The 24,704-nt window shown below is 46.4% G+C and overlaps 2 protein-coding genes across 2 annotated transcripts; both read right to left on the minus strand.

Moving 5' to 3' along the window:
• Positions 1-1,250: 1,250 nt before the first annotated feature.
• On the minus strand, positions 1,251-14,441 carry LOC142471083 (extracellular calcium-sensing receptor-like). Its single transcript, XM_075577880.1, has 7 exons — positions 14,404-14,441; positions 7,319-7,465; positions 6,544-6,835; positions 5,418-6,248; positions 3,173-3,424; positions 2,243-2,366; positions 1,251-2,161 (listed from the first exon to the last, which is right to left on the minus strand). Exons 1-7 carry the CDS (start codon positions 14,439-14,441, stop codon positions 1,251-1,253), a joined length of 2,595 nt encoding a protein of 864 aa, XP_075433995.1.
• A 139-nt stretch (positions 14,442-14,580) lies between these two features.
• Positions 14,581-24,499, minus strand: LOC142471084 (extracellular calcium-sensing receptor-like). The gene is made up of 7 exons (XM_075577881.1): positions 24,462-24,499; positions 23,979-24,125; positions 23,213-23,504; positions 17,402-18,232; positions 16,510-16,737; positions 15,573-15,696; positions 14,581-15,491 (listed from the first exon to the last, which is right to left on the minus strand). The coding sequence occupies exons 1-7, from the start codon at positions 24,497-24,499 to the stop codon at positions 14,581-14,583; spliced, it is 2,571 nt and encodes an 856-aa protein (XP_075433996.1).
• Between the last annotated feature and the right edge of the window lie 205 nt (positions 24,500-24,704).

Here is a 24,704-nt window from a genome sequence, read left to right on the forward strand (position 1 = left end):
CATAGAGCCTTATAAGAAATGTATAAAACAAAATAAAACATATTTTAATACATGGGGGACCTCGGGGAGACTCATGACTGTAAGGGAAATAGGAATGAGATAACTGAGCTCGAAAAACAGGAGTCTGAGTGATGCTGGACAGCCCCGGTGTAATTCCACGTGCGTACCAGCAAATCATGCCTGCTCGCCGGGTAGAATTAAGGTACTACCGGTAGCTCCTGCCCCTGAACTCCTGCAAACAAAATAATTATATTCTTACCCAATTATCTCACCTAAAACTTACACACAGAAAGTTCCATGAGTCTGGGACAAAGGGAACATGAAAAGCAGAAAAGTAGGGGACACTTTAACTTTTGCTTGTGATGATACCTGGCCCCTGGCTTATAGTGCTAGGAAGCTGCCAGGGACCCACAGGGCACAAGGGTAATCAGAGGGCTTAATCTTTATTATATAGCCTGGTTACCCTTGCCCATCAAAAGGGGTAAATACTGGAATAGACTAAATGTATATCTTTCCTTTAATAACATGTACAGCTTTACCCCGTTATAGCGCGGTGCTTGGGGTCCGAATAATCTCATCGCGTTATATGCGGATCGCGTTACAAAAGTTTGAAAAACCTGCGGCTTTTCCTTGCTCTCTGACAGCACAGTGGGTGGTAGCATCAGACTGACAGAGATGCCCCGAGGACAGAGAGTGTCAGAGCGACGAGTCACCAGGGTAACTGGAGTTAAATGATGCAGTGGGGTCACGTGACATCCCATGACACTGCAATGTTATTTAACACCAGAATTGAGGAGGTGAGAGGGGGGGGGGGGGGGGCGCCGGCAGCCAGATCCCTGCCACCTGGGACATGACAAGTCCTGGTCAGCCAGCAGGATACAGGAGAAGCTGGAAAACAGCATGGTAGGAGATTTGCATCATGGTGCTGCATATTATTGGGAGCAACGCTCACATCGCGTTATAAGCGGATTTGCGTTGTAACAGATCGCGCTATAACAGGGTTGAGCTGTAACAACCATGTGTAATAAGCTGCTGCCCTCACCCTCACCCTTCTCCTCTCCCCCTCACCCTCTCTCCAACCTCCAGCCCTCTGACGGATGGATCATCATTTTGGAGATTGACATGATTCAAAATATAAATATTTATTGTACAACATTCCAGATACAGTATAAAAAGTAACAATTTTAATTGAAGTAAAAGATTTTAATATTCTGTAGATTTAACATTTTAGGTATTATTTTTTTAATCTCTTAACTTGAACCTTTAGCTTTCCCCATGAGACGTTCTCTCGAGTTCATGTCGGGTCGGAACAAAATGATAAAACATTTGGGCACAAACATGCAGACCACCAGAGCCCAGCTGGAGGATAGGATGGCGAAGACCTCCATGGCCACGGTGTACTTGCCGCGGGCACTGAGGGAGGCCGGGATATAGGACACCCAGACGCTGAGGAAGGCCAGCATGCTGAAGGTGATGAACTTGGCCTCGTTGAAGTTGTCAGGGAGCTGTCTGGCCAGGAACGCAACAATGAAGCTGATGGTGGCCAGAAGGCTGAGATATCCCAGCATGCACCAGAAGGCAGTGGTGGAGCCCTCATTACACTCAGTGATGATGACCCCAGGTTGGCTTTGGATGTTGTTTTCTTGGAACGGAGGAGAGAACACAAGCCAAGAGATGCACACAAGAAATTGTAAGAAGGAGCAGAACACTATAATCATGTAGGACACCCGAGGGCTGGTCCATTTCCTCAGCCTGCTTCCTGGTTTGGTGGCCATGAAAGCAAAAACTACCATGAAAGTTTTGGCCAAGATACATGAGACACAGAAGGCAAAGACCATGCCAAAAGCAGCCTGGCGCAGAAGACACTTCTCAGGATGGGGGTAACCAATAAAAGTCAAAGAGCAGAGGAAGCAGAGGGACAGGGACACCAGGAGAAGACAACTGAGGGTGTAGTTGTTGGCTCTGACAATGGGCGTGTTCTTATAACGAATGAAAAGCCCAAAGATTAAAACCGGAATAATGGAGGAAAAAAGACTTATAGCAGCCAAGGTGGCACCCAAGAGCTCTTCATATGAGAGGAACTCAATGGTCTTTGGGTGACAACTGTCTTTCTGGAGACTAGGCCACTTATCCCAGGGACACTTGGAGCAATCAATGGAATCTGAAAGATAAAGGTGTGAAAAATACACTTAAACACTTTACATCTTTTTGTGGGTCCATGACACTTACGTTATCTGCTCACCTGTCTGGTTGGAGATCTCTCCTTGGGGACAGGGGACACATTGGAAGCAGCAGACAGGCTCCCCTTTTATCAACACCCTCCTGTATCCAGAAGTACAGCTCTGACTGCAGACAGACTGAGGAACCTGGGGGGAAATGCACAATGCTGTAGGTTGAAAAAGACACAATAGGCAAAGCAGAGAGAGTGACATACTCGTAGCTCCCTTCTATTTGTCTCACTGTGTCACCAACATGTAGGGTGGGAGGGACATAGTTTCTGTCTGTGTCACTATCGCAATGTGGGGGAGGGACTCACTTATAGCAACATTCTCTCTGTGTCATTGTGTCAACCTGGGGATGGAGGGACAGATTCATAGCTCCCTTCTGTCTTTGTCACTGTGTCAACTTTTGAGGTGGGGGACGGTCCCATAGCTCCCTTTAGTCTGTGTCACTGTGCCACCCTGTGATGGGAGGGAGAGACTCATAGCTCCCTTCTGTGTGTGTCACTGTTTCACCCTGTGGGTGGAGGGACAGACTCATAGCTCCATTATGTCTGTGTCTCTGTCACCCTTTGATGGAAGCGACAGACTTCACATCCCAAATGTCCCTTCTATCTTTTTTCTCCCTCTCTGTGGTGGGACAAACCAACTCCATGGACCATAGTCCTAAGTGACATGAATATATTTATAGATTGAATAGTACACTTTCAAGACTTCCCAATTATTATAATATTTGTATTCTATAACACTGCCACTATACGCAGTGCTGTAAAGACACACTGAGTGACTGTCCTGTCGACTTCCCCTAATATTCCCAATGTCACAAGTAGAACTGACACTGGGACTTAAACAAGATTTACCAATTCAATTACTCTTCAGAGAGACTCTGTAAAACACGTCTATATTTTGTGGCATTCACGGTCACTGCCATGTTCTGTACATGCAGAACTCACGCTCAAAGCCTTGGCACTGCATACCTGTCTGCTCCCTGATGCCCACATCACGGCACTTGTATTTATATTAAAGGTGTTTCCATCTGAGGCCGCGGTATCGTATCTTCCCACCTTGACCTGCCTCATCATGCCATCTGCCCCCAGCTGCCAGTTCACAATATCGTACACCGCAGGTGGGTCCCCATTCCTATCAAAGAAGACTTCTCTGCCATTGCTCAGCCTCACATGTACGTTCTGGATGTAGTGTAACAGCTGCAGGGGGGAGAAGGATCATCCCTCATTTATTTGCCCTCTTGGAACTACGTCTACTCAACAGAATTCAATCTCTCGACCCTACCAGGGAGACGGATATTGAGAGATCTTTCCACCAGTGGTGGGATTCTTAATGGCATCGTCACATAATGGGACATTGTGGGCTGCTATTTTCATTTGTATTTGCACCTATGTTTGTCTCTGTTTTTACACTTCTCCAAACAAAGGTTTTTTTGCAGTGGAACTGTTGTCAGAATGTGCCTAGGAGGTTGGGGTCATGAGTTGTCGGATTCCCCATAAATGTACCCGGGAATCATGCCTTGTTCTCTGATACATGTAGGCACATAGCCCCAGCAATACCTCCCCATGAAAACACAAGCGCGACTCACCCCTAGTGAGCCCTGCTTCATCACAGCTCAAAAAGGAGAATGTGGCACAAGGATAAAAAATCTATTCCTATAGCTGAGGGAATCCCTAGGTTAAGGGGGGTACCCCAGCTGGTGCCCAGGTAACCCAGCACCAGTATTGGGTTTGTTGGTGCCCCAACCATATATAAGGTTGAGGGGAGACTCAGAGCTCAGATTGACTCTAGTCCACACTGAGTCCAAGATAAAGTGTACAGAGATTAAGGGAGATAGAAAATAAAAGTACAACATTTTTCCAATTCGATCCTTTATAACCAGAGACTTCGGGTAAGGAATTAAATTATATTTTATTCATGTACTGTAGTGTAATGTAATGTGTTTTTTACAATCGTAACTCATGTCCAGCCAGGCTGCCCAAGCAACCCATAGGTGCCAGTAAGTCTGTTGGACATCGGAGTTCAAAGAAACCAGAGGATGCCCAGAGGTGAGAATAGCATTTGGTTAGCGGTGAAGGGCCGAGTACCCAGGTCCGGAGAACAATGGCAGTCATCTAGGATAACGAAAAAAACAGGATAGGTAGCGCTAACTACCCTATAATGACAAGGTATGTGACTAGTTGAAAATAGAATGATACATGCACATTAATGTTATACTAGAACAATATACCTTATAAATTGCAATGCAAAAATATAAGTGGCTGCCGTTGATACAATTCTGACCCCCTGGCCAGAAAAATTACTAGATGTAAAAAGAATACGTATCTGTGGCGCCTAACATATAAATATATGTGAAAAAGGATATGTACAGCCAAGACTGCTGGATGTGCAGATCTCAGGATGTCTCCAATTGGTGATATCCGTGCTTAGAAAAACCCAAAACAAATAAAGTGCATACTGTAGCATAATACTGTGTGATAAACATGACAAACATAACATATAACAAACAGCTGAGGTATCAACAGGTGAACAGATGAATTAGCATTTAATAAAAAGACATATACATGACATATAAAAATATCACTAACAATAACGTGAATCTAGGATGCCACTTGTTCTGCCAGACCTGGAGGAGTCTGCCACAGTGGGTGGCATTGAGAAAGCCAGGGAGAGAGGTGCCAGGCTGCGCATGTCTCCTGGCTATTTCGTATTTCCCGCTGACCCGGCTTTTCTAGCTGGCTTGGCCCTGGGCCAATCAGATTCGGAGCTCCCTGTAGTAAGAGCGCGGGCGGGCTTTTCAAAGTTGCTCTTGCATGAATAACAGAGCAACCGGCTTTGATTTCAAGCCTGAGAAGCCCGTCAGTGTCAAAGGGAATTCCTTGGCTAAGTCATCTAAAACTCATCTACTGAGTTCGGTGCGCCTAGGAAAGTATAGTTTTCAAACCCAGTCCAAAAGTAAGGGTGTCTCTTTGTCTGTATTCTGTGTATCATTGTGTGCAAGCGAATTTATGCAAATAAACTACAATTTATTTTATTACCTTGTTTTGCTCAATAAATCCTGGTAAAAAAGGTGTAATAAAATAACCTGGTCTCCCATGACAACTCCCCCCCCTTCACCCCCCCCCCAAAATATTCTTGACTTACAGGGCAATTGGGCCTTCACATAAAACAAAGATTAACAGCAATTATTACCTGCCATGATTTGAAGTTCTGAATATCTGTACAACTTCCATTATAAAATGGTCCTCTCCCCTCCTGGCATGTTTTCAAATCGTGCAGAGCTGTGGCTATAATATAAATTGCTGCATAAAGGTTGTAGGGACTTCTTAAATTGGACACATCGTTGTAGCTGTTCTGGATACTCTCGAGTTCCTCATTTCCTGTACACAATTTTGTAAGATTAGTCGATGATCCAGTGTGGTTTTTCTGTTCCAAGAATTTGCATCCAAATGCTTTTTCCCAGAACTTCTTGGCCCAAATTTCACCTGTGGTATTGAAGACACGGACGCTGTTGAGATACTCTCTAAATCCTGCAATCTTTGAGCTGGAGAAGGCAAAACCAATGCAGCCAGAGAGTATTGTAGAGTATTTTTCCACTGATAATATTTTTGAGATGGACCAAGCTTCACTGGCCACAAAGATCTTCCCAGTCACATTCTGCCTCAACATCTCATCAAGAAGTGGGATCATGTCCAAATCTGTGGAGAAGACCAAAACAACCTTTGCCGTTGTATATTTGATGACCCTGATGAGGTGGGGAGTGTTCTTATCCAGACGGGTGAGCAGGATGAATTCTGTGAAGGCCACACAACCTCCAGCCTTCAGGATCTCCTGCTTGATGACCTGGATACCCTGTTGCCCGTAGTCATTTCCTAAAGCCACCAACCCAACCCACTTCCAGCCAAAATATAAAACCAGCTGGGCCAGTCCTTGGGACTGGAAGGCATCACTGGGAACAGTCCTGAAGAAGGAAGAGAACTGTGTCCTGTCACTCAGGAGAGAGCTGGTGGATACGTGACTGATCTAAAGTGACAAATGGGAGTTTGATAAGGTACAACTACAGTATCTTGTTTCATTAATAATATTGATATCAGTAGAAATATTACTTAAAATTATGATAATGCTTTTTTCTGAAACATCATAAAAAACAAAAAGTTATTAATTACAGATATGCAGTGTAGTAATTAGCACATTCAAAGCCATATACATCTGTGCTAATATACATTGCTGGCTGTCACTGTGAAGGTTGAGTTGGTGTTGCAAAGAGAACTGTGAGATGAGAGATTCAGCACTGTGGACAGCTCCCACTGATTCTTACCTGTGGGTATCTGTACAGACCCATGATATGAGCCATGAGAATGGAGAAGGTGGAGGTTGAGTGTCCAATGATGGCAGCCAAAGGTGTCTTTTCCCGGCAAGAGAAATTGGGGATACCCTGGTTCTGACCTGTTAGAATCTTCAGGGTCCCATCAAGCTGCCTCTGTAGTACAAGACAAGAGTCATAGATTTGAAAGCCCAGGGTGGTGTTTGGGAGGAGGTCAGGTCTTCTGTTGATCTCATCAATGGTGAACTTCATGGCCTGGAACTGCTGGAAGACGTCAGAATAGAAACTGGGGGTGAAGAGGAAGAAACTAAGGATGTGACCCTTTTACCTATAGAGAATTTGAGGAGGGTAGACAGAGGATAGGGAAGGAGATGGGGCAAAATTATGTGGAGATGAGGTCCTAATATCATATCATCTACCCATTGAGGAGATGGGTCTGGGGCACAGAAAGAAAATGTGAGAGTGGGAGAGATAGAAGGATACATCTCAATTTATAGAGAGAGAAAGGAGAGAGAGGGACAGAAGAGAAGGAGGAAAATAAGGAGAGAGAGTAATATAGAGAGAAAAGTAATCAGTGATACAAACAAGTAATAAAATAGTGTGGAGAGAGATCATGTGAGAGAGAAGGAAAGAGGAAGGGGAAGAGAGAGATGGGGGAGAGGGGGAGAGAAAAACAGATTTAGAGAGCTGGGGAAAGAGGGGAGAAGGAGATGAGAAGAGAGGGACAACAAGTCATATTGAGAAATACAAAGGACATTGTAAAACTTACAATTTACAGGCTCCCTGTGGGGGGGTCTCTGTGAAAATGGTTTCCAGGTACTCTATGCCAAGATGAAACGCAATAACTGTCCCTATTAAGACATCTCCATGCTTGTAGACCCCAGTGAGGTCCGAGCCCTGAAGTTTGCACCCCAGGCTGTCAGAACAAGAGGCAGGAGTGAGGTCGGAGAGAACGAGGTGCCATATAGACCAGTATACAAGGGACATCGCTCTGCAACCAGACAGGAGGAGGTTAAATCCTGATCCTTCATTTATAGGACGGGAAATCAGAACCCTGCAATGTAACAGAGATACCCACACATTATATACCAGGCATTATCACTATACAGTATATATACATGTGCATACACATACATACATATATATACATATATATGTACATATATATACTATATTATGATATAGGATAAAGACATTGCCTGAGCAGAAGGTGGAAGTGAATAGCGTTACTCAGCATCATTATACAGTGCAGCGTGCTCATTATCAGCTTACAGATACAGTACTTATCATTATACAGCATGTGTTTTTTTATCAGTGTATAGATGCAAAGCATCACTATTCAGCGTGCCTGATTATTATCAGTGTATAGAAATACTCTGTGTCATTATACAGTGCGGCATGTTCATTATTAGAATATAGGTACCCGTCACCATTATACAGTGCAGCGTGAACGTTATCAGTTTATTGATACTCACAATCATGTTTGGTATGTTCATTATTTCATTATTTGTGAATACAAACTATTATTTGTAGATACTCAGCATCATTATACAGTGTGTTGTGAGTGTTATCAGTGTATAGAAATACTCAGCATGATTATACAGTGCAGCATGATATATATATATATATATATATATATATATATATATATATATATATATATACGAAAAATTGCCAGTATACAGCACATCGTGTTCATTCTCAGTGTATGGAAACTCAGCATCATTATAAAGTGTGGCATGTTTATTATCAGTGTACATTATACAGATACTTAATATCATTATATAGGGCAGTGTGTTTCTAATCAGTGTGTAGATACCTTGCATCATCATAATACAGCTTGCCATGTTTATTATTAGTTTATAAAGATACTCATGATCACTATACAGCGCAGCCTGCTCAATGTCAGTGCAGTATATTAATGAATAGGCAATACCATTCTGTGGCAAACGAAATGCTTTGCAACAGAACAGTGTCGTCTTTTCATCTTTTGATTATTAAGCTCCGCTAACACGGTACAGCTACCTCTACATACTGTATATATATACGTGAATACGTATAGATGCAGAACAGGTGGCAGAGTGAGGCAGTCAATGAAAAAATATCAATGTCCATATCACCGGTATATCTCCTGCACAACCGTCCAGACCATCAGGATTCCTGCATAGAGTCCAGCACCAGCCCGAAAACCTTGAGCAGTGTAAGAAGCCCACATTGGCGAAACGGCCGTTGGAGGTGCAACACGGGGATCCAGTCTCCTGCTGGTCTTTGCTGCATTTTGATCTTACACTGCTCAAGAGGTTGCTGGCGGTGGTTTTTGGGCAGGGTGCAGGAATCCTGATGGTCTGGACGGATGTGCAGGAGATATACCGGCGATATGGACATTGATTTTTATTTTCATTGACTGCCTCACACTGCCACCTGTTCTGCATCTATACGTATTCACGTGGCATATTTTGGGAGTGGATTCCGTTTCTGAGCCTGCATCCTACTATAGTGCCCATGGTTATTCTAACACAAACTAGTGGCAATCGCCAACAAGACCCAGGTACATGCTGGATATATGATGGATACATGCCTTAAAATTGCCTTAAACTAGACGCAGCATTTCTGCATTGATTAATGGCCGATCAAATTAACAGCGGGGGTCCCTGGCAGTCCCATTTACCTTTTGCCCCATTATATTATTGTACCTGCTTTCATTGATGGGGGGTTCTTAATTCTCTGTGTAAGGCAACTATACTATGTATCTTGTATCCTATGTGGTTTGCTTAGACTATTCACCTTTTTTTGCATTTGCATTCCTGAACACTCCATTAGGAGATAACTTGTTTAATATTAGTTCATACATAGTCATGTGCAGGCTGCCTGCTTTATAGGGATCACCCTGCTTCCCACTTTTTGTCTTGTGTATAGCTTACGGGCTGTATTGCTTTCATGTGCATGTCTTTGCTCTTAGTGTATTTATGTGCTGTATTTACTACCTATCAGCATTATTGCATAGTTACATAGTTACATAGTAGATGAGGTTGAAAAAAGACATAGGCCCGTCCAGTTTAACCTATGCTACATTTAGACGACAGATACTTTATCCTATATCTATACTTACTTATTGATCCAGAGGAAGGCAAACACAAAACCCCATTAAGGTTTTTATATTAATATTATTGATTTTATATCTACCCCTCCAGTGGGTTATTTTTGGGGGACTGGCCAGTCATCACTCCAGGAAGGATCCTTTGTGATCCCGCATTGAGTTTCAGGGATTTCTCCCTTTTTTCTCCCACACATTTTGTGCTAATACTGGTTTGAGGTTTCTTTTTCTACTCATTATGGCAGGGATTTTTAGTTCTTTAGTCTGTTTGATCCCAGTTTGCTTTTAACGTGTTTGTTATTTTTGTTTTCTCTTTGCTTTTACTTTGTTATCTATTCCATGAACAATACATTCTCTGTTATTTATTTTTTCATTTGATCAGAGTGCTTGCTTTCGGGTTTTTCTGTTTTTCTTCATTGTTATTATATTTTCTTTCCCATAGCACCGCCACATACCTTTATTTTGGTATATTTGTGTTTTTTGATCAAGTTTATATAAATATATTGTTTTTTGATGCAGTTATGTTTCTGTGTGTATGTATGTATGTATGTATGTATGTATGTATGTATGCATGCATGTGTGTATATATATATATATATATATATATATATATATATATATATATATATATATATATATATATGTGTGTGTGTATATATGTATGTATGTATGTGTGTGCAGCAAACTTGCTTACCTCATTCTTTCTCTCGCTCTAGATCTCGGTCGTGTGGATATTTTTAATAAATTCCCCTTTTTATACATAAATGAATTCCCTCGTTAACAGAAAAGCACTAATTAGCACTGACCTCTTCAGTTCTGCAGAGCACTGTGTGTTTGCAGCGTGTCCCTGACAGCCGGGCACAGAGGGGGTAACGTGAGGGACATTTCTAACAGGTAATTATTTAACCGGTGGGACGGAGTTATCCAAGGAGAGGCGCCGGGGATTCCCTTTAATGGGACACAGGAAATAATGCCAAGTCAATTTGTATTTTATTTTAAGAGATATAGGTTGGGACAGTGTGTGTGTGTGAGGGGGATGCTGGCACTGCCGCTGCCCGCGCTGTACCTGTGCTGTGTATTCATGGTGTAGTAGTGTGTGAGTGGGAGGCTGGCACTGCCGCTGCCCGCGCTGTACCTGTGCTGTGTATACATGGTGTAGTAGTGTGTGTGAGGGGAAGGCTGGCACTGCCGCTGCCCGCGCTGTACCTGTGCTGTGTATACATGGTGTAGTAGTGTGTGTGAGGGGAGGCTGGCTCTGCCCGCGCTGTACCTGTGCTGTGTATACATGGTGTAGTAGTGTGTGAGGGGGAGGCTGGCACTGCCGCTGCCCGCGCTGTACCTGTGCTGTGTATACATGGTGTAGTAGTGTGTGTGAGGGGAGGCTGGCACTGCCCGCGCTGTACCTGTGCTGTGTATACATGGTGTAGTAGTGTGTGTGAGGGGGAGGCTGGCACTGCCGCTGCCCGCGCTGTACCTATGCTGTGTATACATGTCATGGTGTAGCAGTATATGCGAGGGGAATCTTTATTTTATTTAAATACTAAATACAATTATTTACAAATATACACAAAATTTACAGAACAGCATCCTGAGGGGCTTATTCACTAAACTTCGATAAGTGGCTTATAGTACTATACATGCCCTTATAGTGCAATATTGCCTGTGTTGCTATTCACACAGCTCCCATAACAGGGCAATTTCACACTGATTCTGCTTTTTATACTCTAGTACTATAACACTCTGGCAAAAATAAGCCGTACGATAAGCCACCAAATGCCCAAAATAGCATTTTTTGGCATGAAACTGCTATTCACTAAGCTGTGATAAGCATATCGTACTATACAAACATGTGTTATTTTGGTGCCAGCTACAGGCTGGTGCTAAAGGAATTGCAAGATGCATAAAAGCAGTTTCTTATAGTTTTACTGCACAGGATTGATATAGGAGGCCACGGAGACACCCCAGTGACCTGTGGGGAGATCCGGGCGTCCCTGGGTGTTCCTGCAGGACACTGTGTTTGTCACTGTGTTTATTCATAGTATAGTATGTATAGTAAAGAAGAAAGAAGAAAAGAAAAGAAAGAAGAAAAGAATGAAGAACTCACCGGGGAGACGTCTCTCCAATCAAGATTTGATCATGGAATTCTTCTCATCAGCTGTTTGGGGGAGCATTGTTTGGAGGGTCAAGAGATGCAACTTGTGTAGGAAGGGGTAAAGACAGCAAACGTAAGAAAAACATTGATTGTATATTATTTAATTGTGTATTTTTTTTAGTTGCCCATTGACTGTCAATGTATTTATCTACGGTATGTTCTTTCCGGGCTATACATAATCACAGTGACAATCAATGCATTTTTTTGGTAAATGTTTTTATTTAATTACAGTATGTTTTGTATTTTTGGTGCTTGTTTTTATTTAATTGGTTTGTATTTTTAGGGTTTGTTTTTGTTTAATTGTTTTGTATTTTTGTTGATTGTTTTTTTAGGTTGCCCATTGAATACAATAGTGGCAAACCATGTCCATATTATATGGGCAGGGTGTACCACTGTGCCAATCAATAGTTTTTGGGCATTTTCTTTATTTTATTGCAATGTTATTTATTCTATGCAGTGCTTGTTTTTTTTTTTTGTAGCTTGCCCATTCAAGACCTTGGCACGTAAAGGGTTAACTTTCAGCGTGTTATGGGTAAAGTGTAAATGCTTACTGTTACTACAATAATACTTCCTCTTTTTCAGTGACTGCCTTAGTCAAGTTCTTAGTAAATACTAACTGGTACTCAAATAGTTAAAGTTCCAGTGAACGTGCTGTTTGTTTAGGTTGGGCTGAGATGAGGATATATAGGAGTTGTCCTGATTTTAGGGAAGCTGAACCTCATCCCGGGACAAAGCTAACGCTGAATCTGTTCGTGTCCAGGAGATAAGTGACTCTAATTATCAGGCATCTGAGGAAAGATGTGGGGCTTCCCTAGTAAACGGTGTGTAGTATCCTGACGGCTGAAAACTGCATATGAAATCCAAAGCTAAGTATTTCAATAACCAATTGGTATTGGTGTGTCCATGTGTAATCATTGGTGATATTGCTATCTTCCACCAGATTTGTAAAATTATTTTGCCACATACATGCTAAAGTGTCGGGTCCAAGATCATGATACTCATTATTGATGGATTCTCCCTTATTGCATTACAGTTTTCTTCATGTTCCTAGTGTATCCCATTCCCTTGAGCACCAGTCCGTCCCGTGTAGGGAAACCCACATCTCTATCTTCAAAACGAAGCCGGTTGCTCTGCTATTTCAAACAGGGCAACTTAGAAAAGCCCTCCTTAGCTTCATCGACACAAAGTCACAGAATGGTCTGTTTCGCTGAGTCTGTCTCCTTCTTACATACCCTCCGCTAAGCTATCCTTAGCATGGAGGTAGGAGGAGCGACCAATCAGAGTGTGGGAATTCCCTCCCACTAGCTAATAGAAAGAGGGGCTCATTCTTTGGCTGACGTCAGGGGAGGGGGCATGCCAAGCCGGCTCGGGATGCCCTGTGGGCGGGACATATGAATCGACCATTGGGATACGTGTCGACATTCCATCGTTTTCCATGGCCAGCCCACTGCCTTTTACTGGGCAGGCTTCACTAAGTCTGGCTGACCAGAGTATCCTCCCCACAGGGAACTCTGATGATTAAAACACAATAAAACATATTTTAATACATGGGGGACCTCGGGGAGACTCATGACTGTAAGGGAAATAGGACTGAGATTTGTGAGCTCGAAAAACAGGAGTCTGGGGGACGCTGGACAGCCCCGGTGTAATTCCACCCACGTTCCAGCAAATCATGCCTGCTCGCCGGGTAGAATTAAGGTACTACCAGTACCTCCGGACCCCAAACTCCTGCAAACAAAATAATTATATTCTTACCCAAATATCCCACCTAAAACTTACACACAGAATGTTTCATGACTGGGGCAAAGGGAACATGAAAAGCAGAAAAGCAGGGGACACTTTAACTTTTGCTTGTGATGATACCTGGCCCCTGGCTTATAGGGCTAGGAAGCTGCCAGGGACCCACAGGGCACAAGGGTAACCAGAGGGCTTAATCATTATTATATAGCCTGGTTACCCTTGCCCATCAAAAGGGGTAAATACTGGAATAGACTAAATGTATATCTTTCCTTTAATAACATGTACAGTTTTACCCCATTATAGCGCGGTGCTTGGGGTCCGAATAATCTCATCGCGTTATATGCGGATCGCGTTACAAAAGTTTGAAAAACCTGCGGCTTTTCCTGGCTCTCTGACAGCACAGTGGGTGGTAAGATCAGACTGACAGAGATTCCCCGAGAACAGAGAGTGTCAGAGCGACGAGTCACCAGGGTAACTGGAGTTAAATGACGCGGTGGGGTCACGTGACATCGCATTGCCATGACAACGTGCCATCACATGACACTGCAACGTTATTTAACGCAGGAGTTGAGGAGGAGAGAGGGGGGGGGCGAGCCGGCAGCCAGATCCCTGCCACCTGGGACATGACAAGTCCTGGTCAGCCAGCAGGATACAGGAGAAGCTGGAAAACAGCATGGTAGGAGATTTGCATCATGGTGCTGCATATTATTGGGAGCAACGCTCACATCGCGTTATAAGCGGATTTGCGTTGTAACAGATCGCGCTATAACAGGGTTGAGCTGTAACAACCATGTGTAATAAGCCGCTGCCCTCACCCTCACCCTTCTCCCCGCTGCCCTCACCCTCACCCTTCTCCTCTCCCCCTCACCCTCTCTCCATCCTCCAGCCCTCTGACGGATGGATCATTTTTTTGGAGATTGACAAGATTCAAAATATAAATATTTATTGTACAACATTCCAGAAACAGTATAAAAAGTAACAATTTTAATTGAAGTAAAAGATTTTAATATTTAGATTTAACATTTTAGGTATTTTTTTTAATCTCTTAGCTTGAACCTTTAGCTTTCCCCATGAGACGTTCTCTCGAGTTCATGTCGGGTCGGAACAATATGATAAAACATTTGGGCACAAACATGCAGACCACCAGAGCCCAGCTGGAGGACAGGATGGCGAAGACCTCCATGGCCACGGTGTACTTGCCACGGGCGCTGAGAGAGGCCGGGATATAGGACACCCAGACACTGAGGAAGGCCAGCATGCTGAATGTGATGAACTTGGCCTCGTTGAAGCTGTCAGGCAGCTGTCTGGCTAGGAACGCAACAATGAAGCTGATTGTGGCCAGAAGGCTGAGATATCCCAGCATGCACCAGAAGGCAGTGGTGGAGCCCTCATTACACTCAGCGATGATGACCCCGGGTTGGCTTTGGATGTTGTTTTCTTGGAAGGGAGGAGAAAGCACAAGCCAAGAGATGCACACAAGAAATTGTAAGAAGGAGCAGAACACTATGATCATGTAGGACACCCGAGGGCTGGTCCATTTCCTCAGCCTGCTTCCTGGTTTAGTGGCCATGAAGGCAAAAACCACCATGAAAGTTTTGGCCAAGATACATGAGACACAGAAGGCAAAGACCATGCCAAAAGCAGCCTGGCGCAGAAGACACTTCTCAGGATGGGGGTAACCAATAAAAGTCAAAGAGCAGAGGAAGCAGAGGGACAGGGACACCAGGAGAAGACAACTGAGGGTGTAGTTGTTGGCTCTGACAATGGGCGTGTTCTTATAACGGATGAAAAGCCCAAATATTAAAACCGGAATAACTGAGGAAAAAAGACTTGTTGCAGCCAAGGTGGCACCCAAGAGCTCTTCATATGAGAGGAACTCAATGGTCTTTGGGTGACAACTGTCTTTCTGGAGACTGGGCCACTTATCCCATGGACACTTGGAGCAATCAATGGAATCTGAAAGATAAAGGTGTGAAAAATACACTTAAACACTTTACATCTTTTTGTGGGTTTTTGACACTTATGTTAACTGCTCACCAGTCTGGTTGGAGATCTCTCCTTGGGGACAGGGGACACATTGGAAGCAGCAGACAGGTTCCCCTTTTCTCAACACCCTCCTGTATCCAGAAGTGCAGCTCTGACTGCAGAAAGACTGAGGAATCTGGGGGAAAATGCACAATTCTGCAGGTTCAAAAAGACACAATAGGCAAAGCAGAGAGAGTGACAGACTCGTAGCTCCCTTCTATTTGCCTCACTGTGTCACCAACATGTAGGGTGGGAGGGACAAAGTCTGTGTCACTGTCACAATGTGGGGGAGGGACTCACTTATAGCACCATCCTCTCTGTGTCATTGTTTCAACTTGGGGATGGAGGGACAGATTCATAGCTTCCTTCTGTCTTTGTCACTGTGTCAACTTTCGAGGTGGGGGACGGTCCCATAGCTCCCTTTTGTTTGTGTCACTGTGTCACCCTGTGACGGGTGGGAGAGACTTATAGCTCCCTTCTGCCTGTGTCTCTGTCACCCTGCGGGGGGAGGGACAGACTCATAGCTCCATTATGTCTGTGTCTCTGTCACCCTGTAATGGAAGCGACAGACTTCACATTCCATATGTCCCTTCTATCTTTTTTCTCCCTCCCTGTGGTTGGACAGACAAACTCCATGGACCATAGTCCTAAGTGACATGTATGTATTTATAGATTGAATAGTAAACTTTCAAGACCTCCCAATTATTTTAATATTTGTCTGTCTATAACACTGCCACTATACACAGTGCTGTAAAGACACACTGAGAGACTGTCCTGTCTACTTCCCTTAACTTGCCTAATGTCACAAGTAGAACTGACACTGGGATTCAAACAAGATTCACCAATTCAATTACTCTTCAGAGAGAATCTGTAAAACACGTCTATATTATGTGGCACTGCCATGTTCTGTACATGCAGAACTCACACTCAAAGCCTACACACTGCATACCTGTCTGCTCCCTGATGCCCACATCACGGCGCTTGTATTTATATTAAAAGTGTTTCCATCTGAGGCCGCAGTATCGTAGCTTCCCACCTTGATCTGCCTCATCACGCCATCTGCACCCAGCTGCCAGTTCACAATATCGTACACCGCAGGTGGGTCCCCATTCCTATCAAAGAAAATCTCCCTTCCATTGCTCAGCCTCACACGTACGTTCTGGATGTAGTGTAACAGCTGCAGGGGGGAAAGGATCATCCTTAAATTTGTTTGCCCTTTATGGACTGACAACGTCCACTAAAAATAATTCAATCTCTCTACCCTTCCAGGAAGACGGATATTGAGAGATTTTTCCACCAGTGTTGGGATTCTTAATGGCATCGTCACATAATGGGACATTGTGTGTTGTTATTTTCATTTGTATTTGCACCTATGTTTGTCTCTGTTTTTACACTTCTCCAAACAAAGGCTGTTCCCACACCAGGCTTCCTATACTCGACCATGGAGATATTACAGTAGTTTCCTGTCTGAAATACAGAATGAATGGAAAACAATTGTATGCTAATCAGTGAGTGGAGAAAGTTAGAATAGCCTGAGTTGCCATGTGCACACTATACTTCAGGCTTCTGCTCTTTTCAATAAAATGTAAATAAAAATTATTACAGTTAGGAAAATAATAAAACTAAGGCTGGTTAATCTGCTTTAAAGGACATCCCATGGAGCTCATTTTTTTTAGGTAAGAAGAGTTGGAACTGATAGAGAGGAGGCAGGGGGAGGAGAGAAGGTACTTTCACAGACTTAATGTCTGAACCCCAGAGTAACAAAGACCCCCCAATATATTCTTGACTTACAGGGCAAATTGTCCCTTCACATAAAACCAATGATTAAAAGAGATTATTACCTGCCATGGTTTGAAGTTCTGAATATCTGTACAACTTCCATTATAAAATGGTCCTCTCCACCCCTGGCATGTTTGTAGATCATGCAGAGCTTTGGCTATGATATAAATCGCTGTATAAATGTTGTAGGGACTTCTTAAATTGGACACATCGTTGTAACTGTTCTGGATACTCCCTAGTTCCTCGTTGCCTGTACACAATTTTGTAAGATTTGTCAATGATCCGTTGAGGTTTCTCTGGTCCAAGAATTCACATCCAAATGCTTTTTCCCAGAACTTCTTGGCCCAAATTTCACCTGTGGTATTGAAGACACGGACGCTGTTGAGATGTTCTCTAAATCCTGCAATCTTTGAGCTGTAGAAGGCAAAACCAATGCAGCCAGAGAGTATTGAAGAGTATTTTTCCACTGATAATATTTTTGAGATGGACCAAGCTTCACTGGCAACAAAGATCTTCCCAGTCACGTTCTGCCTCAGCATCCCATCAAGAAGTGGGATTGTGTCCAAATCTGTGGAGAAGACCAAAACAACCTTGGCAGTTGAATATTTAATGACCCTGATGAGGTGAGGAGTGTTCTTATCCAGACGGCTGAGCAGAATGAATTCGGTGAATGCCACACAAGCTCCGGCCTTCAGGATCTCCTGCTTGATGACCTGGATGCCCTGTTGCCCATAGTCATTTCCCAATGCCACCAACCCAACCCATGTCCAGCCAAAATACAACACCAGCTGGGCCAGTCCCTGGGACTGGAATGCATCGCTGGGGACAGTCCTGAAGAAGGAAGGGAACTGTGTCCTGTCACTCAGGAGGGAGCTGGTGGATACATGACTGATCTAAAGTGACAAAAAGGAGTTTGATAATGTACAACTATCCTGTTTCATTAATAATATTCAGTGTTCGACAATTGTATACATTTACTCGCCCGGGGCGGGTGGATTTAACCCCCGGGCGAGTAACTATTGGCCCAAGCAGCACACGTGTCTTTTTTAAAATTCCCCCGTTCGCGCTGAAATTTCCCTGCTCGCGCTGAAAAAAAAAAAAAACTCCCCTACCTGACTCCTGATTGGCGCGCGCTCCAGCCTTTGTGGGCGCGCGGCCAGGCTCTATATGAGCCCGCCCCCAACGAGCGGCCATTCTGCCTGGAGCTCTTTTGGAGGGTAAGTACTCTCCATGCTGCGGCCCCTCTGCTCCTTCCCTGCGATCCCCCTGGTCCCCACATGGCTCCCTACTCCCCACCGCGGAAGCTCTCCTGTCCCCTGCTCCTGTCCCATTCCCCTCCTCCTGTCCCCTGCTCCTGTCCCCTCCTCCTGTCCCCTGTCCCCTCCTCCTGCTCCCTTCCCCTCTTCCTGCTCCTGTAGCCTTCCCCCCTCCTGTCCCCTTCCCCTCGATCCACCGATCGATGTCAGGGGCGGGAGGTCCCCGCTGCTGCAGCCCGGTTGGCTTGCGGGGGGGGGGGGGGGCTCGGCCCTCGCCACGTGCCTCCCATGCGTCCCCTACCTTCATGATGGCGCAGCCGCCGCATGAGGTGGGGGGATGTCGGCCTGCCCCCCCCCCCCCCGCCAAGAGCATCATGCCGCCGCGGGCTGGGGGGGAAGAAGCAGCCTGCAGCTTGGCCAGGCACTGTGACATGCCGGCGAGGGGAGCAGGGCAGTGGCGGCCACGGCGGGGCTGACTGTCACCTGGCGCGCCCAGTGGGGGATACCTCGCCACGTGCCTCCCACCCACCCTGCTGATTGGGGGGGGGGATGTCGGCCTGCCCCCCACACGAGCGGGAGATGGGCGCGGGTGGGTGGGGGATTTGCGTGGTGGTGGTCGCGGCCTTTCCTCCCCTGTGTGTGTGTGAGAATGTGTGTGTGTGTGTGTGTGTGGGAGAATGTGTGTGTGTGTGAATGAATGAATGTATGTGTGTATGGGAGTATGTGTGTGACACCAGAGGTCCCCCCCAGTCAGTAACCCCCCCCCCAGTCAGTAACCCCCCCCCCCCAGTCAGTAACCCCCCCCCAGTCAGTAACCCCCCCCAGTCAGTAACCCCCCCAGTCAGTAACCTTCCCCCCAGTCAGTCAGTCACCCCCCCAACCCCAGTCAGTGTCAGTCACCCCCCACCCCCAGTCAGTGTCAGTCACCCCCCACCCCCAGTCAGTGTCAGTCACCCCCCACCCCCAGTCAGTGTCAGTCACCCCCCCACCCCCAGTCAGTGTCAGTCACCCCCCCCACCCCCAGTCAGTGTCAGTCACCCCCCCCCCACCCCCAGTCAGTGTCAGTCACCCCCCCCACCCCCAGTCAGTGTCAGTCACCCCCCCAACCCCAGTTAGTGTCAGTCACCCCCCCACCCCCAGTCAGTGTCAGTCACCCCCCCACCCCCAGTCAGTGTCAGTCACCCCCCCCACCCCCAGTCAGTGTCAGTCACCCCCCCACCCCCAGTCAGTGTCAGTCACCCCCCCACCCCCAGTCAGTGTCAGTCACCCCCCCACCCCCAGTCAGTGCCAGTCACCCCCCCCCCACCCCCAGTCAGTGTCAGTCACCCCCCCAACCCCAGTCAGTGTCAGTCACCCCCCCACCCCCAGTCAGTGTCAGTCACCCCCCCCACCCCCAGTCAGTGTCAGTCACCCCCCCACCCCCAGTCAGTGTCAGTCACCCCCCCACCCCCAGTCAGTGTCAGTCACCCCCCACCCCCAGTCAGTGTCAGTCACCCCCCACCCCCAGTCAGTGTCAGTCACCCCCCCACCCCCAGTCAGTGTCAGTCACCCCCCCACCCCCAGTCAGTGTCAGTCACCCCCCCACCCCCAGTCAGTGTCAGTCACCCCCCCACCCCCAGTCAGTGTCAGTCACCCCCCCCCCACCCCCAGTCAGTGTCAGTCACCCCCCCAACCCCAGTCAGTGTCAGTCACCCCCCCACCCCCAGTCAGTGTCAGTCACCCCCCCACCCCCAGTCAGTGTCAGTCACCCCCCCACCCCCAGTCAGTGTCAGTCACCCCCCCACCCCCAGTCAGTGTCAGTCACCCCCCACCCCCAGTCAGTGTCAGTCACCCCCCCAACCCCAGTCAGTGTCAGTCACCCCTCCACCCCCAGTCAGTGTCAGTCACCCCCCCCACCCCCAGTCAGTGTCAGTCACCCCCCCACCCCCAGTCAGTGTCAGTCACCCCCCACCCCCAGTCAGTGTCAGTCACCCCCCCACCCCCAGTCAGTGTCAGTCACCCCCCCACCCCCAGTCAGTGTCAGTCACCCCCCCACCCCCAGTCAGTGTCAGTCACCCCCCCACCCCCAGTCAGTGTCAGTCCCCCCCCCCCACCCCCAGTCAGTGTCAGTCACCCCCCACCCCCAGTCAGTGTCAGTCACCCCCCACCTCCAGTCAGTGTCAGTCACTCACCCACCCAGTCACCCCTGCCCCACCCAGCCACTCACCCAGCAAACCACTCAACCAGCCAGTCACTCACCCAGCCTCTCTCTCTGTGTATCACCCACCCTCTGTGTGTGTCACCCACCGTTTCTCTCCTCTGTCTCCCCCACACTCTCTCTCCCCCCCACACACTCTCTCTCCCCCCCACACACTCTCTCTCCCCCCCACACACTCTCTCTCCCCCCACACTCTCTCTCTCCCCCCCACACTCTCTCTCTCCCCCCCACACTCTCTCTCTCCCCCACACTCTCTCTCTCCCTCTCTCCCTCTCTCCCTCTCTCCCTCTCTCCCTCTCCCCCTCTCCCTCTCTCCCTCTCTCCCTCTCTCCCTCTCTCCCTCTCTCCCTCTCTCTCTCTCTCTCTCTCTCTCTCTCTCTCTCTCTCTCTCCCCCACACTCTCTCTCTCTCTCCCCCACACTCTCTCCCTCTCTCCCCCACACTCTCTCTCCCTCTCTCCCCCACACTCTCTCTCCCTCTCTCCCCCACACTCTCTCTCCCTCTCTCCCCCACTCCCTCTCTCCCCAACACTCTCTCTCCCTCTCCCCAACACTCTCTCTCCCTCTCCCCAACACTCTCTCTCCCTCTCCCCCACACGCTCTCTCCATCTTCCCCACACTCTCTCTCTCTCCCCCACACTCTCTCTCTCTCTCTCTCCCCCACACTCTCTCTCTCTGTCACTCCCACACTCTCTCTCTCTGTCACTCACACTCTGGATCTCTTATTTACCCTATATATCTTAACTGCCCTATACTACACCGAAATCTTAACTACCCTATACTGCTTTCTTCCAGATCTGGCTCAAGATTCACACGGAAGACATCGGAACCCCCCCCTAACCCAGAAGACAGGTAATGAACACCTCCCCAATGTATAACATTGCGGGAATGAGCGTACCTGGACATTGAGGGACTGCGGATCAGGTAAGATCCCAGGTGGGATTGCTGCTTTAGATATTGTGAAGCGGGGACATCCAGACATTGGTTAAGGGGTTCAGGAAACTAGTCATTCACACCTGGCTTTTATTTCTAGATCCGACATTTACACACACACACATGTAACAAGGACTAATTGTAGTATAATGTAATACAATAAATACATTTATGTCAAAAACGAATGTTGTTCTGACTAGGAATTTATTAAATGTATTTTATTTATATATTTTATTTTAAAGCGGGGTTGGGGGCGGGACTAGGGGCGGGGTTGGGGGCGGGACTAGGGGCGGGGTTGGGGGCGGGACTAGGTGGCGAGTAGATTTTTGGGTTGGGCGAGTAGATTTTTGGGTGATTTGTCGAACACTGATAATATTGATATCATTAGAGCTATTAATTAAGTAATAATCCCTGAAGAACAGGGCATTAGTGGTCAATAATGCCCTGGCTGAAAAAGTTGAAGGCCCGAGGCCTTAATACATAAATACATGAAACCACCTCTATATATGCTTACACTGCAGATATCTATATCCACACACTGCCGCCCCCTCTGTGTACACACACACACACACATACACACACACACACTGCTGCTACACACACACACTGAAAACAGCACACCACACACAACACAGTGCCTCTACACACACACACACTGGAGCTCTAGACACACAACACAGCACCTCCTCTACACTCACTATACAGCACCTCTACACACACAGCAGCTCTACACACACACAAACTCTGCTGCTACACACACATGCTACACCCATAAACACTGCTACTGACACACACACTGGAGCTACAACACACACACACTGCAGCCACAATCAAAAATGCAGCCACTTACTAAACTTTGCACTCTCTCCCCCAGCTCTACACACAACACAGCACAACACAGCACCTCTACACACACACACACACACACAACACTGCACCGCTATACACAACACACTTCTTTGCAGTCTCTCCCCCCTCCCCCCCAATTCAACTGAATCTGCTCAGAAAATCTCAGTCAGCTCGGGAGGGGGAGGAGTCAAACAGTGGCTGATACTTTTTGACCAATCCCCTGCCATGTCTCAGAGCTTTTACTTAATTCAAACCAATCCCCTGCCCTGTCTCAGCTGTTCTGAAATCTGATTGGCTGGAAATAAACAGATTGACAACTGCATTTTGCAAGCTGCTGAAATTCAGGGCATTACTATGGATAATGCCCGGAATTTTAACCAATCAGAGAGCAGGGTTTTCAATAATGCCCTGAATTTTACTGCTTTAGCCTATAATTAATATTATTTAATGATTTATTTTAAAACATCATATTAAAAACAAAAAAAAGAATGAATTAAAAATATCCATTGTAATAACCCCAATCCAAGCCACATACCTCTGTCATAATATGCATTACTGACAGTTACTGTGAGGGTTGAGTTGCTGTTGCAAAGTGAGATAAGAGGTTCAGCACTGTGGACAGCTCCCACTAATCCTTACCTGTGGATATCTGTACACACCCATGATATGAGCCATGAGAATGGAGAAAGTAGAGGTTGAGTGTCCAATGATGGCAGCCAGAAGTGGCTTTTCCCGGCAAGAGAAATTGGGGATACCCTGGTTCTGACCTGTTATAATCTTCAGGGTCCCATCCAGCTGCCTCTGTAGTACACGACAAGAGTCATAGATTTGAAAGCCCAGGGTGATGTTTGGGAGGAGGTCATGTCTTCTGTTGATTTCCTCAATAGTGAACCTCATGGCCTGAAACTGCTGGAAGACGTCAGAATAGAAACTGGGGGTGAAGAGGAAGACACTAAGGATATTACCCTTTACCTAAAGAGAAATGGTGGAGGGAATACAGAGGATAGAGATGGAGATGGACAAAATTCTGTGGAGATGAGGCCCTAATTTCATATCATGTACCCATGGAGGACTGGGGCACAGTAAGAGAATGTGAGAGTGGGAGAGATAGAATAATAAATCTCAATTCATAGAGAGAGAAATGAGAGCGGGGGACAGAAGAGGAGGAAAATAAGGAGAGAGAGAAATTTAGAGAGCAAAGATATCAGTGATACAAACAGTAATACAATAGTATGGAGAGAGATCATGTGAGAGAGAAGGAAAGAAGAATGGGAAGAAAGAGGAAGAGAGAGATGGGGGGAGAGGGGGAAAGAAAAGCAGATTTAGAGAGAGGGGGAGAAGGTGATGGGGAGAGAGGGACAATAAGTGATATTGTGAGATACAAAGAGGACATTGTAAAACTTACAATTGACAGGCTCCCTGTGGGGGGGTCTCTGTGAAAATGGTTTCCAGGTACTCTATGCCAAGATGGAACGCAATCACTGCCCCTATTAAGACATCTCCATGCTTGTAGACCCCAGTGAGGTCCGAGCCCCGCAGTTTGCACCCCAGGCTGTCAGAACGAGAGGCAGGAGTGAGGTAGGAGAGAACGAGGTGCCATATGGACCAGTATAAAAGGGACATCGCTCTGCAACCAGACAGGAGGATGTTAAATCTGGATCCTTCATTTATAGGACAGGAAATCCTGCAATGTAATACGAACTACGAGCTTCGAACACATTATATACCAGATGAACACAAGATAGCAGCGAGCGCACATGGTATTGGGTGAAAGGCAGGGAGAGGCCGAAAGTATTAGAAAATATACTGGCCCAAACTGTCGCTGCTGCTCAGCTGCAGGAGAACATTATATACCAGGCTTTATTACGATATAGGTTAAAGACATTACCTGAGCAGAAGGTGGAAGTGAATAGAGGTGCTCAGCATCATTATACAGCACAGAGTGTTCATTATCAGCTTACAGATACAGTACTTATCATTATACCATGCAACATGTTTTTTTTATCAGTGTATACTGTACAAGCTCAGCATCACTACTAAGCATGACATGATTATTATCAGTGTATAGAGATACTCATTATCATTATACAGTGCGGCATGTTAATTATCAGTATATAGATACTCGTCACCA

The sequence above is a fragment of the Ascaphus truei genome, chromosome 20, assembly GCF_040206685.1.
Source record: "Ascaphus truei isolate aAscTru1 chromosome 20, aAscTru1.hap1, whole genome shotgun sequence".
In the NCBI taxonomy this organism is placed as follows: Eukaryota; Metazoa; Chordata; class Amphibia; order Anura; family Ascaphidae; genus Ascaphus; species Ascaphus truei.

What these genes read in the sequence shown, in the direction of transcription:
- LOC142471083 (XM_075577880.1), bottom strand. Translation starts at nt 14,441, where the DNA reads ATGATCCATCCGTCAGAGGGCTGGAGGATGGAGAGAGG. An exon ending in GGCTGGAGGATGGAGAGAGG is followed by an intron (nt 7,466 to 14,403) that starts GTGAGGGGGAGA and finishes TTGTTCTGACAG; the next exon opens with CCTGGGGTGCAAACTTCAGG. An exon ending in GTCTGTACAGATACCCACAG is followed by an intron (nt 6,249 to 6,543) that starts GTAAGAATCAGT and finishes TTGTCACTTTAG; the next exon opens with ATCAGTCACGTATCCACCAG.
- LOC142471084 (XM_075577881.1), bottom strand. Translation starts at nt 24,499, where the DNA reads ATGCTGAGCACCTCTATTCACTTCCACCTTCTGCTCAG. An exon ending in GGGCATCAGGGAGCAGACAG is followed by an intron (nt 15,697 to 16,509) that starts GTATGCAGTGTG and finishes ATTTTCCCCCAG; the next exon opens with ATTCCTCAGTCTTTCTGCAG. An exon ending in AGAGATCTCCAACCAGACTG is followed by an intron (nt 15,492 to 15,572) that starts GTGAGCAGTTAA and finishes TTTATCTTTCAG; the next exon opens with ATTCCATTGATTGCTCCAAG.